Genomic DNA, 23,363 nt, shown 5'->3' on the forward strand with positions numbered 1-23,363 from the left:
ATGTTTCTCAACTTGTGGGCTCTTAAAATGCAGTCAAACCCATCAGTTCATAATAGAGAGGGATGAAAACAACCCCTTAACAACAATTTCAGGTGGACATAGTATTGTAAAATGTAAATAAGGTATTGCTTTTCTTTTTGTTCTAGTTTTCAGAGAACTCCTGCAATCAGTAGTCTAGAAAAAGGGACCAAAATTCATTCTGCCTTTTTCTACAGTGGGAAAATGTTATATATTAATAGCAAAGTCTCACTTTATCCGGGCTTCCCAGGTGACTCAGTGGTAAAGAATCTGCCTGCCAATGCAGTAGATTCAAGAATTCTATCCCTGGGTCAGGAAGATTCCCTGGAGGAGGAAATGGCAACCCACTCCATTATTCCTTCCTGGAGAAGTCCACGGACAGAGGAGCCTGGCAGGCTACAAGTCCATGGAGTCGCAAAGAGTCAGTCGACTGAGCAAACGCACACACACACACACACACACACACACACACACACACACACACTTTATCCAGCTTTTCTCACCTGGAAACACGGCTTTGCTAATCAACAACATAGTGTTATACATCCTTTGTAACCTCGGAGACTTCAGCTGTAAAAACGACAGGAATTAGTATCTGTGGCATTTTGAGTGGAAAGAGCCTTGTAGGGAAGGGAGAGTTTGTTTGGATTATGAACCCACCTTCCAGATCTTCCACTCCTGGCCCTCAGGGTCATATTACTGACTTAATTGTGCAGACCTCTCACAAGCAGGCTTGAAGCTTGGGAAAAGAAGAGCCCCTCAGTCCACTGCTCCCAGTTCTTTGATCTGGTCCCATCCGGACACGCCTCCTCCCGGCCCCGGGACCCGCTGGACACGCCCCCTACCTCATGTCCCGCCTCCTGTCTTTGAGAAGTATGCCCTGCGCAGGCGCAGTCCGGAGGTCACTCCCAGAAGTCTCCCGGCCCCACCCGGCGGCTACTTCTAAGTTTTACGACGTGGAGCCTCACGTCGCACAGACGACCGGGTGACTTTGGCCTCTGGTTCTTTTCCCGTATCCCTTGTTGCAAACTGCGCGTGAGTGGCACCGTCTGAGGAGAAATCCAGCGTGGGTCGCCGCGGAGACGACGGTGCAGACTTAGCCAGAGCCCGCGAGGGACGGTGAGTGGCGGTGGGAGTGGGGTTGCGAGAGGCGCTCAAAGCGTGGACCGCCCGAGCGCCGCCGCGCGAGTCCGCCCGTCCCCTCGGGGCTGTGGGCGCTTGAGCAGCGGGGTTGAGGGGGCGCTGGGTTTTCTCTTTTAGGGTGAGTGCGATTGTGAGACTGAGAGGTGCACGTTCGTTTTGTGTGACGGAGACACCGAGTGAGTGCCCTTTCTGTAAACGTGGATTACACAGAGCTCTTTGTCCCCGCCGCTGCTTCCAGGCTTCTCTCAAACATGTATGTCTCCCAAAGAATGTGGGGGCTCTTGGGAAATCTGTTTTTGAGTCATGCAAGACACCTTCCAGCAAGAAAGTACATACCGACTGCTGAGATCGGAATTTTAAAATCAAGAATTGTCCCTGAGGCCAGGGTTCTGAGAGAGGCCACTTTGTAGGAAGGGGCCTGAGAGTCTGTCCTGGTCGCTGCCCACCCTAAATTGTAAATTCCCCCATTTCTCCTCCGTCCAGAACTTTAAATAGCCTCCAGCACACTGTGTGGCTGCCAAAAGTTGTATTAATAATTAAATAATGTCCAACTGTCAAAAGGCTGTTAAAAAAAAAAAAAAGAATTGCCCCTGAGACAGGTTCTACCCCGATCCTTCCTCGGGTTACCCTTCCTGGAAATTCTCTGGGGCTCATTTATACATTTGAGTATGAAAGCATTTCTTGAGCTCAGACGGCGGAAACCTGCTATGAGCCTTGATACAGTTTCCACAGTCCTACTTACTTCTGGTTTTATGTATGAGATCACGGCGGATTTAGTAGCTTTGAAGGATGGAACACAATAAATGCTTAACATTGTCTTTATTGTGGTGTCATTCACCCTTCAAATTTCTATAAATCAATGACGAAAATATGAAGTTAATGTGATGAGTGCTTCTATATCAAAGGGCTGCTGCTGCTAAGTCACTTCAGTCGTGTCCGACTCTATGTGACCCCATAGACGGCAGCCCACCAGGCTCCGCTGTCCCTGGGATTCTCCAGGCAAGAACAATGGAGTGGGTTGCCATTTCCTTCTCCAATGCATGAAAGTGAAAAGTGAAAGTGAAGTCACTCAGTCGTGTCCGACTCTTCGCGACCCCATGGACTGCAGCCCACCAGGCTCCTCCGTCCATGGGATTTTCCAGGCAAGAGTACTGGAGTGGGGTGCCATTGCCTTCTCCTATATCAAAGGGTTAGGTGGAGCTAATTTTCCAGTGTTCTGATCCAGGGGTCCTTTGTGTTTGGGGGCTTACAAGGGACCACAAACTCTTTGTAATTGTCTAGAATTACCGCATATATTTGTAAATGCATTTTTCAAGGTGTGCATAACCTTAACAGATTAGACTTGGGTAACTGATCTGCAATGAAAGATTTTTATACTTTTGGATGATTTTTCACAAAATTAAGGATTATACAAATGGAATGGTTAAGAAAATCACAGGACACCCATGAGTTAAAATATTACATAGATAATAAAATTTCATAAGAATTAGTCATTACAAGAAAAAAATGGCTATGATCTAATGTTGAGCAATGTTAATATACTATAGTTATAAAACAGTAGTCAAGAAAATTTGAAAGCAGCAGCTCATTTTATTTTTTTTTTAGCAGCTCATTTTAAAAAGAGAATTTTGTAAAAACTTTTGCAAGGATTATAGACAAAATGATAATTGGTTTTTCAGAGAAGAATAAAAGTGTTCAGCTACATTTACTGAGCATTTTCTATGTACCCAGAACTTTTCTGTCTACTTGGTATACATGTTCACATTAATTTGTGAAGGCAATTTCCCATTGCGTTGATGTTAGAATGTTTATGGTGAAATGTCTCTAATTATCATCAGTGCAATACAGCTAAAGGGTATTCAGGAAGTGAATATACTTAAGTGGTATTTTAATCATGTTGAGTTTTTCATCGTAGGTCTGATATTAACAAATCTTTTTAATGAGGAAAATATAGCCTCTTTCCAAAGTCATGTCTACAAATATTTTAATACTTTGAAATATCTTTATATTTTATTTATGATAATGGAATTAATACAGGTTTACTGCCAAAAAATAAGCCTATGTTCACTTCCTTAAGGAATTTATTGAGGAGAAAGCAAGGATAATCCATAATCTCCCTAGAGATAATCACTTTAACATTTTGGTGTGTGTATATATATATATATATTTTTTTTTGTTGTTGTTCTATTTTTGTGTGGCTTTGTTTTGGCAGAATAAAATTGATCAAGTAAAGGAGACAAAAGAGTCCAACTCATAGTTCAAAAAATCTAGTCTAATCCAATAATAGATTTCTTTATGCCCTGTATATGTAAAGAGAAGAGGGAAGGGCAGAGAATCTTGTGTGAAAAGCATTACAAACAGTTATGCCTTTTATTTATTACAAATGTTATTTGAGACAATTACCAGGGCACCATATTACTAAGGGAGACATCTTTTCAGAGTTAATAACTTAGAAGTTTGAGCTTACTTTCTGAAAAAATAACATTAATCTCTAATTTCCAGGTGTCTTGCAAGTACAAGCAATATTTACAAACATAGTTGTTATGCTAGAAAATAAAGATGATATTTATAAATATTTATGTAAATATGTGAAGAATAAAATTGATTCTCCAGTTGTATTCTCAATTTTATCATACTATTCTTTGAACTGGTTTATGATTCTGAAAAGTTTTTCTTACTCTCTATGGCTGCTGCAGACTGAGAAAACGCAGTTTCTCCTTTCTTGTCTAATAATCTCTCTTTTTAAAAATAATGATTTTATAAAGCAGAAATCTATTTTCTCAAATGTAGCTCCTAAAATTTTATTAAATATTAGAATTATAAGAAAGAGGAAGCTCAAGAAGCACAAGTTTTAATATAATAAAACCAGGAAACATCAGAATTAACTTTTTTTTCTAGTGAAAGATTAAGGAATATGGAATGATTTTCTTCTTCAGTAATGATAGAAAATTTACATTAGTCATCATGATGTACAGTTTAGTATGTATACGGATTATTTTGCCTAGTCTTCAAAATAGTTATATATGATTTTTTTTATCCTTACTTTGCTGATGAGGAAATTGGCATTGAAATATTTTTCTTAATTTCAGTGGGATGCCACCTCCTAAATTATGCATGCCTTCTTCACCGAGCAATTCTTTAAATATTGTTTTCCATTAGTTATATGGTTTAATATCATCCTTATTAAGAATTGCATGGCATATATGTCACAATATAGCAGACTATAATATATTTAACCTGTTTGCTTGCAGTGAGATTTTCATGTTTTTAATTGTGGACCATCAAAGATTATTCTCTGATGAACATCCTTGTGTATAAACTTTGTAAATTTATATAGTTATTTCCTTTAAAATTTTTTGAAAAGTGGTATTTTGTAGTAAAAAAAATCATACTTCTTTTAATTGTTTAAAATATGCCAGACCTAGAAAGTATAATATTTGAGGTAATACAATTACTAAAGACATAATTGCTTCCTTCAGAGCACTTATAATCTGTGAAGGAATTTAAAACCTGAATAGGAATAGGGCTTCCCTGGTGATTCAGTGGTTAAGAATCCACCTGGCAATGCAGAAGACATAGGTTCAATCCCTGGTCCAGGAAGATTCCCATATGCCTTGGAGCAACTAAGCCGGTATGCCACAACTACTGAGCCTGTGCTCTAGGGCCTTGCAAGCCACAGCTACTGAAGCCCATGCACCCTAAAGCCCATGCTCCACAACAAGAGAAGCCTTTGCAATGAGAAGCCTACACACTGCAACTAGAGAATAGCCCTGCAACTAGAGAAAAGCCAGTGCCACAGCAAAGACTCAGCACAGCCAAAAACAAATAAATAAATTTTTAAAAATTAAAAAACAATCTGAATAGGGATAATTATAAAGTAGTATGTGATAAAGGCCACTGGTGAGAGTTAAGTGACCTGCCTAAAGGAGACATCCGGGTGACTGTAGTGACAGTAAGAATATAAACAAGTGACACTGAGCACATGGGATCTATATGGCAATATAAGTGGATATTTTTACTATAACCTTTATATCTTGTAGACATCATTCTAGTATGAGATGTATAGCAAAATTATAGGTAAAATAATTCAGTAGCTTTTTGGAGGGTATCATGACAAAACTGATTGGTTCAGAAACAAAAATTCTTCTGTCAAAAAGATCTGAAATAAAGATGCATTGAGACTGTCATCACTTCATAAAAGAGATTACTCAGGGATTGTTCCCAAGTTTTTTGTAGCCAAAATTCTAACATAACTGAGAAAAAAGTATAAAATGAGCTATTAGGATCCAAAGGAAACAAAAGCCATTTAGTAAAATAACGTGAATTTAAAGAAGAAAGAACTTTTGGGAAGTCTTCACCTTAAGCTGAAAAAAATCTTTCAAATTCCTATGTAAATTGTTACAATGATTATGAGGTAACCTTTTAAAAGAAACAAGGTCTAAGCAAAAAGATAGGGATTGCTCATGTCAAATTCTGATCATGGTAAAGGTGTATTTTATGTCTTCAGTAGTCTTATTTGATTGTTTCATGTATGGACTAAAAACAATTGAATACACAGTGATTCATTTCTAAGGACATCCCCACAAAAACAAACAATGCAAAACATAACCAAAAATATAAGAGCTCTTAGTATGTAGACATACAAATTTCTAGACATTTCTATCTTCTGTTTTATGATTGTCATTCTTTTCTCTGTATTGATTAATATGCTGCTATATTTTATAAATAGAAATATATTAAACTTGACTTTTCTATGGATGTAAATGAAACATTTTCCACTTCGTTAAATATTCTTCCCAATTTAACATTTAATGACCACTTTGTATTCTAGTATATTGTTGGTCTGTCATATATTTAACTAATAATCTTTGCTGGACTTAGAATGCTGAACATTTCTTGTCCATCTCTAACATTTTGATCAACTGCAACCACTTTCAAGGCCACAAAAGAGGTTTTAATTTGGATTACATAGCCTCTTTTCTGTCTTGAAGTTCGCAATGGAAAGAGGAAGATCTGCTCAGAGCAGGACACAGCTGCCCAATCTCAGATTCATATCAATCTGATCACAATGGTACATTGGTCATAAAATTTTCTACTGAAGTATCTGGGTCTGGGTTTCAATGCAGAAGTGATTCTGCAGCTGAGCCCTCTGGGAAATGAGTGAGGGATGCATTTGTCCAGAATCCTAACTTACCCAAGTTGGGTGTGATAGAAAGTGATTAGGAGTCTGGAATGGAAGAGCATAAATAGTGATATTAACTGAAGCCCAGTGTGGAAACCCTAAAGCACATCTGAAAGTCTTTCTCTTCTCCCAGGTCTGTGTTTTTTGGACTTGGCTTTTCTGATAGAGAAGCCCAGAGGACTGATCAGCTCTTACAGGTCTAAAACCATGGCCCATGTAAGTTAATGTTTCTCTTCTCATTGAAATATATGTGTGTTTTTTAGGTCATGTAAGCATTTTCATTAATTTTCCTGAAATTTCCTAAGAGAAAGTTTGCACAAATAACCTGTTTCCTAAATAAATAAATAACCTGTTTCCTAACTATTGTTCCAGAGAAATATGAGGTCAGATTACCTAGCACTGTCTCTGTTTGACCCATTCGAAACTAGCATTCATATCATTATTTCCCAGATTATTCAGTATATTTTAAGTGCCCATTTTTCAATTAAGGGCAGTGATGGAATAATGGGGCTTAAAGTTCTTTGAGTAAAGATTTATGCTGTGCAGGTCAGATTTCTAGCTTGAAGATAGAGACAGTTCAGTTTAGTCGCTCACTCAAGTCTGACTCTTTGCAACCCCATGGACTGCAGCACGCCAGGCCTCCCTGTCCATCACCAACTCCTGGAACCTGCTCAAACTCATGTCCGTCGAGTTGGTGATGCCATCCAACCATCTCATCCTCTGTCGCCCCTTCTCCTGCCCTCAATCTTTCCCAGCATGAGTCTTTTCCAATGAGTCAGTTCTTTGCATCAGAGTTTCAGCTTCAGCATCACTCCTTCCAATGAATAATCAGGACTGATTTCCTTCAGGAGATAGAGATAGTGGTTCTATTTAACTATCCATGGTAAGACTTTGATGTTTTCCACAGATGTGAGATTTCCAGGTAGATGAGGTGGAATTTTTCATTGAATGACCTGAATCTTAGTGTGGTATGAAATTCTTGCTTTCTGTGGATTAGGTTATGATTGGGGCTTTTAACATGGCAGTCATGGATTTGCTAGGAAAGCCATGAGACATAAATACTAAGGCTATTTTGTTGTTGAATGAGACATGCTACATTAGTGTAACATCTGTATATTGACCAGCCTTCTTCAGTAACATTTACGTCAAATGAGTTATCTTTTACTGCATAATTAATTCCTCTGAAATTAATTAATTTAATTAATTATTCTGTATCTTAAAGCAGCAAACGTTTATCTCACAGTTTCAGTCAGTCAGCTATTGAGATGTGGCTTAGCTTGACCCTTCTGCTCTGGGTCTCTTACAGGGTTATCAACGTGTTGGTCAGGTTTGCAGTCATTTTAAAGCCCAACTCTGAGTGGATCTGCATCCAAGCTCACTGAAGTGGTTGTTGACTTGATGCAGCAAGATGGCTGTTGGATCAAGGGCCTCACTTCCTCAGCAGCTGTTGCCTGGCAGCTGTTCTTGGTTTATTGTTATGTGGGCCTCTCCTTAGAGCAGCTCACAACATGGTAGCTGGCTTCCACAGGGTGAGCAAGTGAGACTGCAAGAGAGAATAAGCAATGTGGAAATCATAGATTTTATAAGCTAACGTTGAACATGACATTCCATCACTTTTCTGTATTCTATTCTATCAGAAATAATTCTCTCAGTTCAGCTCACATTCAAAGGAAGAGGATTACATGAGGACAAAAATTCCAGGAAATGGAGATTATTGGTAATCAATAAAGTTACCTGCTACACTCAGAATAAGGAAAACATTCAGTGAGAAATGGTAGATGACAACAACAATGCATATCAATATATGTAGTTGGTGAAAACAGGACCTTAGAATTGTGGGAAACTTTCCAAATGTTGTGTATCTAATTGTGTAAATGATTAAATCTGATTTACTTATAAAATACAATGTCATATACCAAAATAATACATGGATTTATTGAACAAAGCAAAAATGCTTATGGCAATATCTGACATAATGAAGTACTTAATGCTTATTTCAAATCCTGAAAGATGATGCTATTAAAGTGCTGCAGTCAATATGCCAGCAAATCTGGAAAACTCAGCAGTGGCCATAGGACTGGGAAAGGTCAATTTTCATTCCAATCCCAAAGAAGGGCAATGCCAAAGAATGTTCAAACTACCGCAAAATTGCACTCGTTTCACATGCTAGCAAAGTAATGCTCAAAATCCTCCAAGCTAGGCTTCAATGATATGTGAACCAAGAGCTTCCAGATATACAAGCTGGATTTAGAAAATGGAGAGGAACCAAAGATCAAATTGCCATCTGTTGGATCATAGAAAAAGCTAGAGAATCTAGAAAAACATCTACATCTTCTTCATTGACTACACTAAAGATTTTGTATAGATCACAATAAACTGTGCAAAATTCTTAAAGAGATGGAAATACCAGACCACCTTACCTGCCTCCTGCAAAACCTGCATGCAGGTCAAGAAGCAACAGTTAGAACCAGACATGGAATAATGGACTGGTTCAAAATTGGGAAAGGATTATGACAAGACTGTATATTGTCACCCTGCTTACTTAACTTATATGCAGAGTACATCATGCAAAATGCCAGGCTAGGTGAAGCACAAGATGGAATCAAGATTGCCAGGAGAAATACCAGTAACTTCAGATATGCAGATGACACCGCCCTTATGGCAGAAAGTGAAGAAGAAATAAAGAGCCTCTTGATGAAGGGGAAAAGAAGAGAGTGAAAAAGCTGGCTTAAAAAGCAACATTCAAAAAAAAAAAAAGATTATGGCATACATTGCCATCACTTCATGGCAAATAGGTGGAGGAACAATGCAAGCAGTGACAGACTTTATTTTCGTGGGCTGCAAAATCACTGTAGACGGAGACAACAGTCATGAAATTATAAGACATTTGCTTTTTGGAAGAAAAGCAATGACAATCCTACACAGCATATTAAAAAGCAGAGACATTACTTTGCTGACAAATGTCCATCTAATCAAAGCTATGGTTTTCCCAGTAGTCATGTGTGGATGTGAGAGCTGGACAATATAAAGACTGAGTGACAAAGAATTGATAACCTTCAAACTGTGGTGCTGGTGAAGATTCTTGAGAGTCCCTTGGACTGCAAGGAGATCAAACCCGTCAATCCTAAAGGAATAGTTAGGATTCCTGAATCAACCCTGAATATTAATTGGAAAAACTGATGCTGAAGCTGAAGCTCCAATACTTTGGCCACCTGATGCGAAGAGCTGACTCATTGGAAAAGACCCTGATGCTGGGAAAGACTGAAGGCAGAAGGAGAAGGGATTGACAGAGGATGGATGGTATCACCAACTCGATGGACATGAGTTTGAGCAAACTCCGGGAGATGGTGAAGGACAGAGAAGCTTGGCATGCTGCAGTCCATGCAGTCACAAAGAGTCAGACATGACTGAGTGACTGAACAACAATGCTTGAAGGATGTCTTAATTTTATGCAACCCAGTTTTCTAAAATTTGAAGAAATATTTATTGAGAATTTTTGAGGCAGATACTATTTGAACATTATTCTTATGTAGGCTTTTTAATTTAGGAGGGAAACATTATTATTTTGTCCATTTCCAAATGGTTCAGATATTTAGAAGTATCCAGAGTATGGAAGACATTTGCCCTGTGTCAGCAGGCTTCTTAAAAAATACATATACATTGTGCTTTGGTTTCCTTCCACATTCTAGATTGCCAGTCTACATGCTTTCATTTTCTCTTTTCCTGCAGAAAAGTCCGTCAATTCCTCTGCTTCTACAATTTCTTCAGTGACGCATATATTTATGGTTTCAGGGATTGTTGACATTCAGTGATGTGGCCATAGGATTCTCTCAGCAGGAGTGGGAATGCCTGGATCCTGTTCAGAAGACTTTGTACCGGGATGTGATGATGGAGAACTATGGTAACTTGGTCTCATTGGGTACGTTCATCAGCCTCAAATCATTTAGGTTAATTTAGAATCTGCTCCATAGGCTATGTATTTTTTCCACTGTGATTTACAGGGCTGCCTTTCAAGAAACTAACTAAATTTGTTTTTCCCCTTCCCCGAAAAGTTGCTAAGCTTTGTCAGGTTAGAAATGGCAGCACCATTAAATACCTTAATCTTCCCTATCCTTCAGTCATACTTATATCTCCATGTGTTCTCTTTTGCATCTCTTCCATAATGACCAAGCAGCTAAATTAGAAATTTGTGGCATATATTGTACAACATGGTCAAAGGATCCAAGTTTTTCATTCATTTGTGTTCCAAACTGCTCTAATACTTCATTTTATGATTTGAAACAGTTTTAGGGCTATTAGTTTATCACAGGGTCCTGAATTGCTCTCAGAGCCTCCACAGTTTGTATGATAATGGGTTGGATAATTGGAATTTATTTAAAATTGTACCAAAAGCAGTTCATTTCCTAAAACAAAAGTCTTCATCTGATTTGTGGCTGAAAGTTGTGATTGGTGAAAATTACATTCAAAATGGAATGAATATCTTATAGCTGTCTTTTCTTGTGTCGTCTAGTGATACTAGAGCATAAGAATAAAATTAATAGTTAACATTTTGATTACTGTGTAGTAATTGTTATTCTAGGTACATTATGTGGTTTAACTTATTAAAATAACTTGAGAATTAAGTGGTTTAATTCCCACAACAGTACTATTATCCCCATTTTATAAAGGAGAATACTGAAGTGCAGTGGGTTTAAATGAATTGTTCAAGGTTATGCCAAAGGCAGGAATTGATTCCAGGCTTCAGAGTATCTTTTTAACCACATTATACTTGATCTCTAGAGTTAGAAGACATATGAGTTTGAATTTTAAACACAGCAAAACAAAAACTTTACCAACTGATCTCTGTTCTTTAATTCTCTCATTCTTTAAAATAGTCAATATCATTATAATCTTTTATAATCATAATTATAATTTTAATCTTGACTAGTTGCAATTTATTTCTCCATCCTGTGGCATTCTTTTTTCCTTAAAACAGGCCATTCCATTTCTAAGCCAAATGTGATTACCTTACTGGAGCAAGGAAAAGAGCCCTGGCTAGTTGTGAGAGAAGAAGCAAGAAGTTGGTGTACAGGTAAGAGCCAGGCAGGCAGAAGACATTTGTGTAAGTGATAGCCCAGGTAGTATGCACTTGGTAAACATATCCTTGAAACATTAGTTGGAAGGTTTCCTTCTCAGTGATGTGTGCTAAGTTGCTGCAGTCATGTCCAACTCTTGTGACCCCGTGAACTGTAGCTCACCAGGATCCTCTGTCCATGGCATTTCTGAGCCAAGATTACTGGAGTGGGTTACCAGATCCTCCAGGGGATCTTCCTGACCCAGGGATCAAACCTGAGTCTCCTGCATTGCGGGTGGATTCTTTACCGACTGAGCCACCAGGGAAGCCCAGAAACTGCATGTTTAACAATCTTAGAAAGTTTACCTTGCTCCATTCCACTTACTCCATATTCTTTTCTTTTTTTTTTTCCATATCCTTTTCAACACTTGATCTTGTCAGTCACTTAAATTCTAGATACTACAGTTGGTATGTAGTAGTATCTTAGTGGTTTTAATTTGCATTTCCATGATGACTAATGATCTTGAGTTTCTTTCATTTACTGATCATTCATATTTTTAGGAGTATTTGTTCAAATCTTTACCCATTTGAAATCATTATTTTCTTACACTTGAGGGGTAACTGTTCTTTATTTTGCAACAGAAGGAAGTTGTTTTGGAACATTAAAAACATTTTCCCCACAATTTGTCTTACCTATTTTATTACTATCTTAGAAGGAGTTTTAAAATTTTTATATATTCCAATTTATCAAATTCCTCTTTTATGATTTTTTTTTTGTATATTATAAAAGAAATATTTGCCTACCCCAAGGTGGCAAAGTTTTTTCCCTACTTTTTCTTGACCTTTTTTAAGTTTTGCTTTTACATTTAGTTCTGTATTCATTTTGAGTTAATTTTTTATTACAGTGTGAGTAGGGTTCAGGACTAACGGTTTTCCTATGGATACAGTTATTCTAGCACCATTTTTTAAAAAAGGAATTTCCTTTCCCCTTTGGATTGCTTTGGCACCCCGTTGGGTTATATGTGTGTGTGTCTGTTTCTGGCCTCTGTTGTGTTCTTCATGTTGGCATAGAAAGTGAGAATCTTGAGGTAGATTTTTTTCATTTGTGACCTTTGTTGAATTGAGGTAGTTTTATTTTGTTCCTAGTTTGCTGCTTTCTTTTTTGTTGCTGTTTGTTTTTTCTATGAATGGGCGTTCAATTTTGTCAAATGCTTTATCTGAGTCTATTAAAAATTTTTTTCAAAACTTGACATTTCTTGTGTCTGCTCGTAATCCTTCCTGCTCTGTCTCCTTTCAACTTCCCTAGGTAAGCACTGATCTACTTTCTACTTTCTATCACAATTGAGTTGATTGCATTTTCTGTAGTTTTATATAAACATGATAGTGTGAAGTTTTTCATCTTCCTTTAGTCAGTGTAATTATGTTGAAGTTCATCATGTTGCTATTTTTATTTTACTGTTTATTGCTCAGTACTATACCAGTATTTGATTATACCGTAGTTTGTTTCTTCATTATCTGTTGATGGACATTTTTGGTTTTTAGCAATAACAAGTTAAGATGCTGTAGACATTTGTATACAAATTTTTGAATGGATGTATGCTTTCATTTCTTTAGGCTAAATACCGAGCAGTTGGATGCCTGGATTATATGGGATGTGTATGATTAAATGTATAAGATTTAAAATTCAAATTTATTTATTTATTTTTGGCCATGCTGGGTCCTTGCTGAGGCTCAAGGGCTCTCTCTAGTTGCAGCAAGTGGGGGCTCCTCTCTAGTTGCAGTGCGTGGCTTCTCATTGTGGTGGCTTCTCTTGTTTCAGAGCCTGGGCTCTAGGGTGTGGGTTTCAGTAGCTGTGGCTCACAGGCTTAGTTGCCTGGTGGCATGTGGGATCTTTCAGGATCAGGGATTGTACCTGCGTCTCCTGCATTGGCAGGTGGATTCTTAACCACTGGACCACCAAGGAAGTCCAAGATTTTAAATTTAGATAAATAAGATTATATATTTAAATTTGTAAGAAACTTTTATAGAGTTTTTATACCATTTCACATCTCCACCAGCTCTAAGAGAAGGGTGGATCCTCTATATCTTATGAACAATTGGTATGGTCAGTCTTTTTAATTTTATCCTTTTAAATAAGTATATAGTGGCATTTTGTTGTGGCTTAAATCTGATTCGCTGTAATGGCTAATGATATTGAGTATCTTATTTACTGTTTCTTTGGTGCAGTATCTTTTAAAATCTTTTCTCTGTTTTCTTATTGAACTTATAAGTTACTTTTCATATTCTACGTTAAAATATAATGTTTTTAATATTCTCTTTTTCATTGTGATTTTTCCTTTCATTCTTGTAGCAGTATGTTTTGGAGAACAGAAGTTTTTAACTTTCACAAAATTGAGTTTACCTATTTATTCTTTATGAATCATGACTTTTGGTGTATCTAAGAATTCTCCTTGCTGTCCAAGGGACTCTTAAGAGTCTTCATCAACACCACAGTTCAAAAGCATCAATTCTTTGGCACTCAGGCTTTCTTTATAGTCCAACTCTCACATCCATACATTACTACTGGAAAAACCATAGCTTTGACTAGACTGACCTTTGTTGGCAAAGTAATGTCTCTGCTTTTTAATATGCTGTCTAGGTTGGCCATAACTTTTCTTCCAAGGAGCAAGCATCTTTTAATTTCATGGATGCAGTCACTATCTGCAGTGATTTTGGAGCTCAAAAACATAAAGTCTGTCACTGTTTCCACTGTTTCCAAATCTATTTGCCATGAAGTGATGATCTTAGTTTTCTGAATGTTGAGTTTTAGGCCAACTTTTCACTCTCCTCTTTCACTTTCATCAAGAGGCTCTTTATTTCTTCTTTGCTTTCTGCCATAAGTGTGATGTCATCTGCATATCTGAGGTTATTGTTATTTCTCCCGGCAGTCTTGATTCCAGTTTGTGCTTCATCCACTCCAGCATTTCTCATGATGTACTCTGCATATAAGTTAAATAAGCAGGGTGACAATATACAGCCTTGATGTACTTCTTTCCCGATTTGGAACCAGTCTGTTGTTCCATGTCCAATTCTAACTGTTGCTTCTAGACCTGTGTACAGATTTCTCAGGAGGCAGGTCAGGTGGTCTCGTATTCTAGCCAGTCCATCCTAAAGGAAATTGGTCCTGAATATTCATTGGAAGGACTGATACTGAAGCTGAAACTCTGATACTTTGACCACCTGATGTGAAGAACTGACTCATTTGAAAAGACCCTGAAGCTGGGAAAGGTTGAAGGTGGGAGGAGAAGGGGACAACAGAGGATGAGATGGTTGGATGGCATCACCGACTCAATGGACATGAGTTTGAGTAAACTCCGGGAGTTGGTGATGGATGAGGAGGCCTGGCATGCTGCAGTCCATGGGATCACAGAGTCGGACACAACTGAGCGACTGAACTGAATTGAACTGAACTGAAGAATTCTTTACCTAGCCCAAGGTCACACATTTTTTTCCTGTTTTCTTCTAGAAGTTGCACAGTTTTGTTTAGTGTTCAGGTCTGTGATCCGTTTTTTATTTCATTTTTATTTATGAAAGTCTGCATTCTTTTTTTCTTTTCCCTTTTTGGCATATGGGTATCCCAGTTGTTCCTGCATCATTTCTTTATTCACTATTGCCTTTGAAATGATGAAAGTAAAATTTTCACATATGTATTGATCTATTTCTGATAATCTGTTCCATTGGTTATGTGTCAATTTGATGTGTCTTGCTGATTACATATCTTCATAAGTCTTATAATTAAATAGTGTTATTTAGTCCTTGTATTACAGTCTTTTCAAAGTTTATTCTAGATCCTTTGCATTTCCTTATAAATTTTAGAATCAGCTTGTCAGTTTCATCATAGACAACAAAAATGTTTGCTAGGACTTTTTAATGAAATTACATTAAATCTATAAATCAATTCAGCAATAATTATTGACATCTTAATAATACCAAGTTTTACATCCCATGAACATGATATATCTCTCCATTTTTTTATTTATTCATATTTCTCAGCAGTGTTTTGTAGTTTATAGTGTACAGGTCTTACACATATTTTTTGAGATATATCCATCATGATATCCTGTTTTTGGTACTACTTTAAAGTTTTTAAAATTTGAATTCCTGAGTGTTCTCTCATATTTATTGTACATATTGATTGTATATGCTTCAGCCTTGCTAAACGGAGTTATTATCTTCTAGTAGCTGTTTTGTAGATTACATTTGACTTTCTACATGTATGATTAAGTAATCTTGATGAATGACATTTTTTGTTTCTTAGCTTTTTTCCTGCATGCCTTTATTTATTTTCTTAACTGCACTGCCTGGAACTTCTAGTCCAATGTTGAATAGAAGTGCTGAGGCCATAACTTTTTATTGTTCCTGATCATATGTGGTAGGTATAATTCTCTCACCATTGGATATGATGTTAGCTGTGGGTTTTTGGCAGGTGATCTTTATTAGGATAAGTTCTTTTTTTCTCGTTTGCTGTAATTTTTTTTAGATTTTCTTTAATGTGAACTATTTTTTTTGAAGTCTTTATTGAATTTGTTACAATATTGTTTCTGTTATTTATATTACGTTTTTTTGCCTGCAAAACATGTGGGATCTTAGCTTCCCGACCAGGGGTTGAACCCACATTGGAAGGCGAATTTTTAACCATTGGAGAAAGTCCCTGCTGTGAGTTTTTATGAGGGACAGATATGACTTTTATTAAATGCTTTAAAAAAATTTTTTTTAGACATGATCCATATGGGTTTTCTAGTTAATTAGATTGATGGAATTTTCAAATATTAAACCAGTCTTGTATTCCTGAGATTGATCATTGATATGGTCTGAATGTTTCTATACCCCAGTATGCACGTATTGAAATCCTAACCCCCAAAGATAATGGCATTTGGAGGAAAAGCCCTTGGAATTTGCTTAGGGCATGAAGGTAGAGCCCTCATAAGTAGAATTAGTGTTCTTATTAAGAATTCCCACACAGATTCCTAACTCCTTACACTGTATAAGAATGCATTGAGAGGGTACTGGCTATGAACTAGGAAGAAGGCCTTTCCCAAAATATGATCATACTGGTCCCTTGATCTTGGACTTCTCAGCCTCTGGAACTGTGAGAAATAAATTTCTGTGTTTATGAGCTACCCAGGGTATTTTTTGTTACAGTAGCCCAAATGGACTAAGACAGGCATAATGTATTATCTTTTTTATATGTTAATCAATTCTGTTAAGATTGTGTCTAGTATTTTGCATATATGTTTACAAAGACTTCCCAGATGGCTAAGTGATAATCCACCTGCCAAGCAGGTTCAATCCCTGGGTCAGGAAGATTCCCTGGGGAAGGAAATGGCAACCCACTCCATTATTCTTGCTGGGTAATTCCATGGACAGAGGAGCCTGGCAGGCTACAGTCCATAGGGTCACAGAGTTGGACATGACTGATCAGCTAAGCATGCACACAAATATATTTACAAGATTTTATACTGTTTTATTTTCACTTCTTACAATGTTTTTCTCCTGTTTGGTATCAGAATAACCAGCTGCATAGAGTGATTCACTCCTCAATTTTCTGAAAGAGTTTGTTTAGAATTGGTAGTACTTCTTCACTAAGTATTTGAAACAGTTCACCAGTGAAATCACCTGTGCTTGTAATTTTCTTTGTGGGGAGGTTTTCAAATTGTTTTGTAGGTATAGTGTTGCCACACTGATTTATATCCTCATGCACATGTCATTGTTGGTAAGGGTGAATGTTGTACTGATCCATACCCAAACAGGCTTCCCTGATAGCTCAGGTGGTAAAGAATCTGCCTGCAATGCAGGAGACCCGGGTTCGATCCCTGGGTTGGGAAGATCCCCTGGAGAAGGAAAAGGCTACCCACTCCAGTATTCTGGCCTAGAGAATTCCATGGACTGTATAGTCCATGGGGTTTCAACAAGTTGGACACGACTGAGCGCCTTTCACTTTCACATATCCAGATACCAAATTAAGAAATCTCCTTTTCTGGCTATTTTGTCCCAGTGTTCCCCCCTTGCTTTCTAGTTTGTCAGTGCTCCCTTTCATTGTTCTTATAGCCAGAAATATTGTGGAGTTTCTGTGGAATTCTTGTAGCCCATGCTTACCCCACAATAACTGGGACCTGCCCTTAAAACACAGACATGAAAGTGACTTAAGCAAGAAATTCAGCTCAGTCTCAGCTGCTTTGTAAAGTCTAACTCCTTTCCAAAGCCCTCATGATTTATTTACAGCCTTAATGTAGTTAATTTTTATGTTTTGTCAAGTGTTAATTATTGAAGTCAGTCAGAAAGGGGGCAGGCCATAGGAACTTCATGCTGCCATACTGGTACTAGAATTTCTTTGATTAGAGTTATTTAATGATGAGAAACAATTTTTATCTCTTGTATCACTGCTGATTCATTGCTTTTTTTTTTTTATTCATTGCTTTTTATTGCATGGTTTTTACCTGTCACAATCATTTTTATGCCACTATTTTTTTTATTTTTTGGCCAGGTTAAACTTTGTAAGCTTTTGAATTCTTCCTCTCTTTTGGGCATGAGAGCCTAAATTTTCCCTTTGCCCAGCTATGCTGTATCCATTTTTTTAGATCTAGATATTGAGAAATTACAGTACAGGTGTTAAAATATGTTTATTACTTTTTTTTTCTGGCAGCTTTTTTTCTGTTTCTTCTGTAGCATCTGATTGGTTCAGGCTTTCTCTTCTGTGGTCAGTTTTGATAAATTTTCCCAGAAAGTAATCCATACTTTCAAAAGTAGTCATGTAGTATAATTCATACAAATTATACCTTACAGTTTAAATAAATTCCTATTTCTTTTAATTCCTCTGGTGGTTCTTGTTTTCCTCTTATTATTATTTGCTTTTAATTGTCTTTTTTAATTGATTTATGTAACACTTCTTATAATGATTTTTTTAAAACACCAGCTCTTTATTTGTTAATGCTACTGTTTTCTAACTCATTATGTTCTACTTTTATCTTTATTTTACTGCCCCCCTCTGCTTTGTTGTTTGTTGTTTATTTTTTACATATTAGGCTTTGAGTCTCAAATCACTTTTTTGTAGAGATAATTATTTTAGGTTTTGAGTTCTCTGCCTGGTGATACAATGCCCAAGATTCAGATATGGGCTTGTTTTCTGTGTGGTCCACTTACTAGAATTCTTTTATTTTAGTTTTTCCTTCCTGTCGTGATCTAGCCTTTTTGGAGAAAGCATTTTCATTTCCACATGAAAGCTCTTTTGGTTTCTAGTATTTATTAATTTCCATTGTTATCAATTTTGAAGCATGTTAATATTCTTTCAATTTTTTATACACATACCACACCATACGCTAGTTACAAGAAGATATTTTTTGCTCATAGCCTCCTCATTATACACTTTGTATTTTGATCAAGATACTTCACAGAGACTTTATCATTCAGCCCCCAACTGCTAATTGTTTTTCACATAATTATTGGTGCTCTTCTAGACTCTTTTGTATAATTAAAATTCCCTCTTTTGCCCAAAGTCCCTAAATGTTCAAAATACTACATGACTTGTAGGTATATCTGGTATATATCAGAGAACTGATGGACAAACTTTTCTGGGGATGACCAGAATGGTTAATGATGATGATGTGATGTTTAGTCGCTAAGTTGTGTCCAGCTCTTGTGACCCCATGGACAGTAGCCTGCCAGGCTCTTCTGTCCTTGGGATTTCCCAGGCAAGAATACTGGAATGGGTTGCTATTTCAGTCTCCAGAAGATCTTCCCAAACAAGGGATCGAATCCATGTCTCCTGCATTGGTAGGCAGATACCTTACCATCAGGGTAAAGCCTTGATCAGAATGGTTGGCCTTGGTTAAAAAGGAAAGCTCGAGACGACCTGAGAAAAGCTATGAAGGAATGAATGAGATTGAACATCTATAAGGATGATAAATAATAAAGTGTCAGGGGAGGAGTAACTAAGCAAAGACCCTCAGTATCTTAATTTATTATGAAGAATAAATAAAAGCACATGTGGCTATGCACAGAGGTAGAGTCACAGTGGTGGAAATGAATATTTTTAGGGGAATTGTAATTGAAGACTGATCAGATATATATAATTGCCTTTTGAAATTTTGTATATGTACCTATTTATATTTTAGATAGAAATGGTATTTAGAGATGGCTGATACTGGCTCTCTAGGGACAAGATTTTACAAATCATCTTAAGTCTAGTTTCAGTTACATTACACTGATAGCTTGAAATTGCCTGTGGTGGGACTGTTTACACCATAGACATTGGCAAACACTATAAATCAGGGCTGGATGTGTTCTGTGTATGTCTTTGTAGAGCTGGTTGTTAAACATTTACCAGCACTGTACTTCATAAACTTACTTTTTCTGAGCCTTCCTTTTAAATTTTCAAGTTTTATAACTGTATTTTGGAGTTCTTAAACCATCTCTACTGGGTGAAATTTTCAGCTTTTCTCTTAATTCTATAAAATGTTTTGTGGTCAAAGGAACTTTTTTCTTATTTGTTTTAGATTTGGACTCAAGATATGAAATAACCAGCAATGGAAAAGCATACATTTATAAAAAACGTTCATCTCTTACTCTACATCACAGAATTGGTAATGGAGAGAAACCATATGAATGTAAGGAATGTGGGAAGGCCTTTAGTCGTCATACAGACCTAAAAGTACATCAAGTAATTCATACTGGTGAGAAACCGTATGGATGTAAGGAATGTGGGAAGGCCTTTAGTCGTCCTACAGATTTAAAAGTACATCAAGTAATTCACACTGGTGAGAAACCGTATGAATGTAAGGAATGTGGGAAGGCTTTTAGTCGTCTTACAGACTTTAAAGTACATAAGAGAATTCATACTGGTGAGAAACCCTATGAATGTGAACAGTGTGGGAAGGCTTTTAGTCGTGCTTCCAACCTTGCTCAACATGCCAGAGTTCATACTGGTGAGAAATCCTATGAATGTAAGGAATGTGGGAAGGCCTTTACTGATGTTGGAACACTTAAAATACATCAGAGAATTCATACTGGTGAGAAACCGTATGAATGTAAGGAATGTGGGAAGGCCTTTAGTCAAGCCTCAAACCTCATACAACATGACAGGATTCATACTGGTGAAAAACCCTATGAGTGTAAAGACTGTGGGAAGACCTTTAGTCATGCTTCACATCTTGTTAGACATGAGAGAATTCATACTGGTAAGAAACCCTATGAATGTAAGGAGTGTGGGAAGGCTTTTAGGAGTAGTCATCAACTTACTATACACCATAGATTTCATACTGGTGAGAAACCGTATGAATGTGAGGCATGTGGGAAGGCCTTTAGTGTGTATGGACGACTTACTCGACATCAGAGTATTCACAGTGGTGAGAGACCTTTTGAATGTAACAAATGTGGGAAGTGCTTTAGGCTCAGTTCAAGCCTTAAAGTACACCAGAGTATTCATACTGGTGAAAAACCCTTTGAATGCCACAAATGTGGGAAGTCCTTTAGGCTTAGTTCAATGCTTAAGGTACATCACAGAATTCACACTGGAGAGAGACTTTGTGGGATATATGTATAGTAGACAGTGGAATTATACAACTTGTAATGAAGAGAATGTGAGAAGGATTTTATATGGTTCAGTTCTTATAAGGCATCAGATAATTTAGGAACTCCTTGGAATTCAAGCAACGTTTGAAGTTTTTCAGTTATGACCCAAATACTGTTCACCTCCAGAGAATTTATATTGTACTTTATGTTAACAAGTCTTTTATGGCATTCCCCTTTTGTTACTATTCATTGAGTGACCAAGCTCTCTGGCCAAGGTTGCAAAGCAGATAAGTGCCTCCAGTTCCCTGGTTGTGGAATTAAGATCCAGCAAGCCATGCAGCATGGCCAAAAAAGGAAAAAAGGAAAATAAAAACCTCCCAATAAAGAAAAGTCCTATGCCTGGTGGCTTCACTGGTGAATTTCAACAAGAACTAATACCAGTCTTTCTCAAACTTTTCAGAAAAATTGATAGAGGAGGGAATACTTCCTAACTGATACTGTGAGACCAGCACAACCCTGTTACCAAAACTACGAAAAAACCACTACAGTAAAGAAAACTACAGAACATGTCTCTTATGATCAAAGTACTGGCAAACAGAATTCTGCAGCATATTAAAAGGATTGTACACAATCACCAAATGGATTTATTCCTAGAATGCAAGCATGGTTCATCATGTGAAAGTTCACCAATGTAATATGGCACATCAGCAAAATAAAGGAAAAAAACATGATCATGTCAACCAATACAGAAAAAGCATTTGACAAAATTCAACACCCCTTTATAATAAAAACACTCAACAAAATAGGAGTAGAAGGAAGTCATCTCCATTGTAACAATAGGTATATATGAAATTATCTCCACATAATAAAAGCTATATGAAAGACCAATGGGGAAAGAAATCAAAGAGGACACAGATGGAGAAATATACCATGTTCATGGATTGGAAGAATCAATATTGTCAAAATGGCTATACTACCCAAAGCAATCTATAGATTCAATGCAATCCCTATCAAGCTACCAACGGTATTTTTCACAGAACTAGAACAAATAATTTCACAATTTGTATGGAAATACAAAAAACCTCAAGTAGCCAAAGTAATCTTGAGAAAGAAGAATGGAACTGGAGGAATCAACCTGCCTGACTTCAGACTATGCTACAAAGCCACAGTCATCAAGACAGTATGGTACTGGCACAAAGACAGAAATATAGATCAATGGAACAGAATAGAAAGCCCAGAGATGAAGCCACGATCCTATGGACACCTTATCTTCGACAAAGGAGGCAAGGATATACAATGGAAAAAAGACAACCTCTTTAACAAGTGGTGCTGGGACAACTGGTCAACCACTTGTAAAAGAATGACACTAGAACACTTTCTAACACCATACACAAAAATAAACTCAAAATGGATTAAAGATCTAAATGTAAGACCAGAAACTATAAAACTCCTAGAGGAGAACATAGGCAAAACACTCTCCGACATAAATCACAGCAGGATCCTCTATGACCCACATCCCAGAATATTAGAAACAAAAGCAAAAATAAACAAATGTGACCTAATGAAAATTAAAAGCTTTTGCACAACAAAGGAAACTATAAGCAAGGTGAAAAGACAGCCCTCAGAATGGGAGAAAATAATAGCAAACGAAGCAACAGACAAAGGATTAATCTCAAAAATATACAAGCAACTCCTGCAGCTCAACTCCAGAAAAATAAATGACCCAATCAAAAAATGGGCCAAAGAACTAAACAGACATTTCTCCAAAGAAAACATACAGATGGCTAACAAACACATGAAAAGATGCTCAACATCACTTATTATCAGAGAAATGCAAATCAAAACCACAATGAGGTATCATTACACGCCAGTCAGGATGGCTGCTATCCAAAAGTCTACAAGCAATAAATGCTGGAGAGGGTGTGGAGAAAAGGGAACCCTCTTACACTGTTGGTGGGAATGCAAACTAGTACAGCCGCTATGGAGAACAGTGTGGAGATTTCTTAAAAAACTGGAAATAGAACTGCCATATGACCCAGCAATCCCATTTCTGGGCATACACACCAAGGAAACCAGATCTGAAAGAGACACGTGCACCCCAATGTTCATCGCAGCACTGTTTATAATAGCCAGGACATGGAAGCAACCTAGATGCCCATCAGCAGATGAATGGATAAGGAAGCTGTGGTACATATACACCATGGAATATTACTCAGCCATTAAAAAGAATTCATTTGAATCAGTTCTAGTGAGATGGATGAAACTGGAGCCCATTATACAGAGTGGAGCAAGCCAGAAAGATAAAGAACATTACAGTATACTAAAACATATATATGGAATTTAGAAAGATGGTAACGATAACCCTATATGCAAAACAGAAAAAGAGACACAGATGTACAGAACAGACTTTTGGACTCTGTG

The 23,363-nt window shown here is 37.2% G+C and overlaps 1 protein-coding gene across 1 annotated transcript; it reads left to right on the top strand.

Annotated features, from left to right (window-relative positions):
* Positions 1-937: 937 nt before the first annotated feature.
* LOC136161232 (zinc finger protein 607-like) lies at positions 938-23,117 on the top strand. The gene is made up of 5 exons (XM_065925922.1): positions 938-1,137; positions 6,477-6,559; positions 10,136-10,262; positions 11,319-11,414; positions 19,928-23,117. The coding sequence occupies exons 2-5, from the start codon at positions 6,551-6,553 to the stop codon at positions 20,971-20,973; spliced, it is 1,278 nt and encodes a 425-aa protein (XP_065781994.1). The 5' UTR covers positions 938-1,137; positions 6,477-6,550; the 3' UTR covers positions 20,974-23,117.
* Positions 23,118-23,363: the final 246 nt, after the last annotated feature.

This window comes from Muntiacus reevesi, chromosome 2 (assembly GCF_963930625.1).
Source record: "Muntiacus reevesi chromosome 2, mMunRee1.1, whole genome shotgun sequence".
Lineage (NCBI taxonomy): Eukaryota > Metazoa > Chordata > Mammalia > Artiodactyla > Cervidae > Muntiacus > Muntiacus reevesi.

Coding starts and splice junctions, on each gene's coding strand:
- LOC136161232 (XM_065925922.1), top strand. Junction 10,263..11,318: donor TGGTAACTTGGTCTCATTGG/GTACGTTCATCA, acceptor TCCTTAAAACAG/GCCATTCCATTTCTAAGCCA. Junction 11,415..19,927: donor AGCAAGAAGTTGGTGTACAG/GTAAGAGCCAGG, acceptor TATTTGTTTTAG/ATTTGGACTCAAGATATGAA.